At 33.5% G+C, this 6,000-nt stretch overlaps 1 protein-coding gene across 1 annotated transcript in view; it reads left to right on the forward strand.

Annotated features, from left to right (window-relative positions):
• LOC136026805 (poly(A) polymerase type 3-like) overlaps positions 1-5,741 on the forward strand; it is a 28,245-nt gene extending 22,504 nt beyond the window's left edge. The window contains exon 11 of the mRNA XM_065703504.1: positions 5,533-5,741. Within this exon, the coding sequence (XP_065559576.1) occupies positions 5,533-5,634 (102 nt within the window). The 3' untranslated portion in view covers positions 5,635-5,741. The remainder of the gene's footprint in view (positions 1-5,532) is intronic.
• The last annotated feature ends 259 nt before the right edge of the window (positions 5,742-6,000 follow it).

Genomic DNA, 6,000 nt, shown 5'->3' on the forward strand with positions numbered 1-6,000 from the left:
CCCAAAGTCAACGGATCAAAATTTTGAGATAGCCATTTTGTTTGGCATAGTCGAAAATCTTAATAACTATGTTTTTGGGGATGACTTACTCCCCCACAGTCCCTGGGGGAGGGGTTGCAAGTTACAAACTTCAACCAGTGTTTACATATAATAATGGTTATTGGGAAGTGTACAGACGTTTTCAGGGGGATTTTTTTGGTTTTGGGGGTAGGGTTGAGGGAGGGGGCTATGTGGGAGGATCTTTCCTTGGAGAAATATGCCATGGGGGAAAAATTCAATGAAAAGGGCGCAGGATTTTCTAGCATTACTATAAAAAAAAACAATGAAAAAATAAACAACATGAAAACGTTTTTTCAAATGAAAGTAAGGAATAGCATTGAAATTTAAAACAAACAGAGATTATTACGCATATGACGGGTTCTAAAAATACTTTAGCATAAAGAGCGAGGTATTTAGGAGGAGATAAATACCTCACTCTTTATGCTAAAATATTTTTAGTGATTTCAACTATTTATTCTACGGCCTATTTGATTCAGGGGTCATTTTTAAGAATTGGAACAAAACTTACGATTTAGTATAAAGAGCGAGATATTAACGAGGGTACAAACCCCCTCGTACACATAATAAAAATATAAGAATATAAAAGTTTGTTACGTAAGTTAATTCTTAAGTTACGTATATTTTTTACTAATAAAAACGTTCGTTGAATATTAAAAGTTCTAGTAGCCTTTTTAAGTAACCGAAAAATTGGAGGGCAGCTAGGCCTCCTTCCCCACCCATTATTTCTCAACATCGTCTGATCAAAACTAAGAGAAAGCCATTTAGCCAAAAAAAAAATTAATATACTAATTTCATTTCAATAATTTATGTGCGGAGAGCCAAAATCAAACATGTATTAATTCAAAAACGTTCAGAAATTAAATAAAAAAAACTAGTTTTTTTAACTGAAAGTAAGGAGCGACATTAAAACTTAAAACGAACAGAAATTACTCCGTATATGAAATGGGTTGTCCCCTCCGCAGTCCCACGCTCTTTACGCTAAAGTTTTTAGTTGTTTTAAAAAGTAGAATTGTGGGAAAGAGTCAAACTTTAGCGTAAAGAGCGTGGGACTGCGGAGGGGACAACCCATTTCATATACGGAATAATTTCTGTTCGTTTTAAGTTTTAATGTCGCTCCTTACTTTCAGTTAAAAAAACTAGTTTTTTTTATTTAATACTCAAAAGAACATGCTGAATTTACTATGGAGAATCTGTTTGTGATGTATGGAGTGACTAGCCATGTAGTTAGTAGTTGTTTAGTTTCCAACAATTTGAATTCAGATTCAAAAGCAGATTGATATATTATATTGGATATAATACATTTAGAGAGAGGGAGAAATGTTAATAAAAAATATTTCTCTGTTAGTGCTGTTATGGATGCCCAGTTCGGGTTTTCTGTCAATTCATCTGTCAAATGTTTCTGTCAATTCTTATTTGTCTCTAGCAAAAGAAAATGTAAACCTAATAAATATGAATATCTTCTTAAAAAATTCTAAAAAAAAAAAAAAATAACTGAATCCTAGATATTTTAGAGTTAGCACTAAGTTTGGTATTGCAAAAAAAAAATACGAATCATGGCTTTTAATCCTTTGATTAAAGAACAAAAACACAGACGTTTTAATTTAACAAAAGACGTAAATTATTGTAAAAAAATTGTTAATAGATAATCAACCAAAAGGGCTTTTCCTCAGAGATAAAGATATCTATCAAACAGTTCGTGGTAACGAACTGTAGTAAGGAGCGACCCGGCTCAATAGTAACCAAAACTCTAAAAAATGGAATTTTGATACCAATAGCTATATCAAAAGAATCGCATTTTAATGTTGGTTTTAAATATATAAGTTTCATCAAGTTTAGTCTTACCCATCAAAAGTTAAGAGCCTGAGAAAATTTGCGTTATTTTAGAAAATAGGGGGAAACACCCCCTAAAAGTCATAGAATCTTAACGAAAATCACACCATCAGATTCAGCGTATCAGAGAACCCTATTGTAGAAGTTTCGAGCTCCTATCAACAAAAATGTGGAATTTTGCATTTTTTGCCAGAAGACAGATCACGGATGCGTGTTTATTTGTTTTGTTTTGTTTTGTTTTTTTTTCCAGGGGTGATCGTATCGACCCAGTTGTCCTAGAATGTTGCAAGAGGGCTCATTCTAATGGAAATGAAAAGTTCTAGTGCCCTTTTTAAGTGACCAAAAAAATTGGAGGGCACCTAGGCCCCCTCCCACGCTAATTATTTTCCCAACGTCAACGGATAAAAATTCTGAGATAGCCATTTTATTCAGCGTAGTCGAAAAACCTTATAACTATGTCTTTGGGGACGACTTACTCCCCCACAGTCCCCGTGGGAGGGGCAACAAGTTACAAACTTTGACCTGTGCTTACATATAGTAATGGTTATTGGGAAGTATACAGGCGTTTTCAGGAGGATTTTTTTGGTTGGGGGGAGGGGTTGAGAAGAGGGGGATGTGCTGGGGGAACTTTCCATCGAGAATTTGTCATGGGAGAAGAAAACTTCCATGAAGGGAGAGCAGGATTTACTAGCATTATTTAAAAAAAAATAAAAAAATAAATGTGAAAAAGCTTTTTCACCTGGAAGTAAGGAACAGCAATAAAACTTAAAACAAACAGAAATTATTACCCATATAAGGGGCTCACCTCCTTATGATACCTAGCTCTTTACGCTAAAGTATTTTTAGTAATTTCAACTATTTATTCTACGGCTTTTGTGATTCAGGGGTCATTCTTAATGAATTGGGATAAAATTTAAGCTTTAGTGTAAAGAGCGAGGTACTGACGATGGGGCGTGAGAAAACATGAGAATACAAAAGTTCTTTAAGTAAGCTAATTTATAAGTTACGTAAATCTTTTACCAATAAAAAGATTCGTAAAAAATTAAAAGTTCTAGTTGCCTTTTTAATTAACCAAAAAATCGGAGGGCAACTAGGCTTCGCCCCCGCTCTTTTTTTCTCAAAATCATTCGATCAAAATTATGAGAAAAGCCATTTAGCCCCCCCCCCAAAAAATGCAAAATTTCGTTTTGATTATTCCTCTGCGGAGAGCCAAAATCAAAACATGCATTGATTCAAAAACGTTCAGAAATTAAATAAAAAAAACGAGTTTTTTTAACCGAAAGTAAGGAGCGACATTAAAACTTAAAACGCACAGAAATTACTTCGTATATGAAAGAGGCTGCTTCCTCATCAACGCCCCGCTCTTTACGCTAAAGTTTTTTACTGTTTTAAAAAGAAGAATTGAGAGAAAGAGTCAAACTTTAGCGTAAAGAGCGGGGCGTTGATGAGGAAGCAGCCTCTTTCATATACGAAGTAATTTCTGTGCGTTTTAAGTTTTAATGTCGCTCCTTACTTTCAGTTAAAAAAACTCGTTTTTTTTATTTAATCTTTCTAAGGATCGCTTGGTTCATAAGTTTAATAAAAAAATAGTTGTTTCTTTTCTTTTTTTTTCCTTATGATTTCTCTCTTTGTTTTGTCATAACAGGTCAGTTCAGCTTTAGATCTTTTATTAAAAAAAACTGATGTTTATTATCTTGCCCAAAACAAGAGGTTGAATGAGACATTTTAAAAATCATGAAAGAGAGTGGAAATGAGGCTTCTATTCTATTTCCAAAATAATTTTTTCATATTTCTTATAAAGTAAATGCACCTCTGCATATGCTTCTAGTCGAAAAAGACATAGTAGACATATTAATTTTTCTTTTTACCGCATTTTGAAGATAAAAACACAATACGGTGTTTGGTTTTGAACCCAACCGTACTTTAATTAAATGTCTTTAACTAGTATTGAATATAGATATGACCTTCTTCTTTTAGATGTCTTTTGATTTCTACAGTCATCTCACATTTTGCGTAAACTGGGAAATTAATTCTTCCTACTTGGTTGACGTGAATAGGGTCTCTTTGTCTTCTTTATTCTTTTCTTCTTTTATAAGAAAATACTTAGAATTTCTAAATTACTCATAATGTAACGGTTTTATGTCTAAATTTTAAAGTTAATCAAACAGTTGGTGGTAGCATAGTTCAGGATAGTCGAAAAACCTAATAACTATGTCTTTGGGGACGACTTAATCCCCCATAGTCCCCAGGGGAGGGGCTGCAAATTACAAACTTTGACCATTATTTACATATAGTAATGGTTATTGGGAAGTGTACAGACGTTTCCAGGGGGACTTTTTAGCGGGGAGGGGGAAGGGGTTACGTGGGAGGATTTTTTCATGGAGGAATTTATCATGAGGGAAGAGAATTTTCATGAAGGAGATGCAGGATATTCTAGCATTATTTAAAGAAAGAGAAAACAAATATCAAAAAGTTTTTTCAACTGGAAGTATGGAGCAGCATTAAAACTTGAACAGAAATTATTACATGCATGAGAGGGTTCGTCTCCTCCTCAATACCTAGCTCTTTACTCTATAGTATTTTTAGTAATTTCAACTATTCATTCTACGGCCTTTATGATTCAGGGGTAATTCTTAAAGAGTAAAGACAAAATTCAAGCTTTAGGGTAAAGAGCAATATATTGACGAAGGGGCAAACCCCCTCATATAGGTTATTAAAATATAAAAATAGTTCGCTACGTAAGTTAATTCGTAATATTTATTAATAATAAAAACTTTCGTAAAAAAAAATAAAAAGTTCTGGTTGCCTTTTTAAGTAACCGAAGATTGAAGGGCGACTAGACCTCCTCCCCACCCCCTTTTTTATTAAAATCGTCCGATCAAAACTACGAGAAAGTCATTTAGCCAAAAAACAAAATTAATATGCAAATTTCGTTTTAATTATTCATGTACGGTGAGCCAAAATAAAAACATGCATTAATTCAAAATATTCAAAAAGTAAATAAAAAAACAAGTTTTTTCACTGAAAGTAAGGAGTGACATTAAAACTTAAAACGAACAGAAATTATTCCGTATGTGAAAGGGGTTGTCCCCTCCTTGACGCCTCGCTCTTTAAACTAAAGTTTTTTAATGATTTAAAAAGTAGAGATATGAGAAAGAGTCCAACTTTTGCGCAAAGAGCGAGGCGTCGAGGAGGGAACAACCCGTCTTATATACGGAATAATTTCTGTTCGTTTTAAGTTTTAATGTCACTCCTTATTTTCAGTTGAAAACATTTGTTTTTATATTTAATCTTTAACTACGGTAAATATCTTCGTAAAAACAGTAAAAAAAGAAAACTTTTCACAAGAAAATAGGGTGGTTGCTAGTATGTTCTGGGTCAATTGGAAGTTTTTTTTTTGACAGATTTAGCAGGATATTGTACCATTGTTATCTTTTATAGAGAACTGTTTTAATGGAATCTTGAGTTAGTTCAAGTCCTTTAAAAAGGGAGCGGAGAGAGATTGTCGAGTTTCCTGGATTTCGTGTTTATTGCATTCGTTATTCAAAGTGTCTTTAGCTCATTTATTTATGTATATATATATATATATATATATATATATATATATATAAATTTATGTAGTTTTCGTTCTTTTTTTTTTAGATTGATGCTAAAATTAGAAAGCGACCATGTGAGACCGGCCATCCTGCGTTGACAGCCAAGCGAGATAGAAACGAGAGTGCTGTAAGTGTTCCAGTGTTTTAAGTTGGTGACCTCCTTTAGTTGACATCTCTAACTGTATCTTTTTATCTCTATTTTCTAAGTGGGTTTTCCATCGTTTTGTTGTCTATTTTTCCATTGTTTTGACAAATATACCCTTTACAAACTCACTTTTCTTTATTTTGGTTGAGATAGGATGTTGACCAGTGAAATACTTTTTGTAAGTTGAATCACTAAATAAATTCATTCATAGGATGTTGACCATTGACCATGATTGACCTTCTGAGTGCAAGGCCAACCCCATCTGGGTCGTCCAGATGTAATGCCACACGAGCCACTCAATAATTCATCAGTATTTTAGAAGAGGTTACTGATATGTATCAAGGAATCCATTCAAGAAGGGTCCAACTC

Source organism: Artemia franciscana, chromosome 5, assembly GCF_032884065.1.
Source record: "Artemia franciscana chromosome 5, ASM3288406v1, whole genome shotgun sequence".
Taxonomy (NCBI): Eukaryota; Metazoa; Arthropoda; class Branchiopoda; order Anostraca; family Artemiidae; genus Artemia; species Artemia franciscana.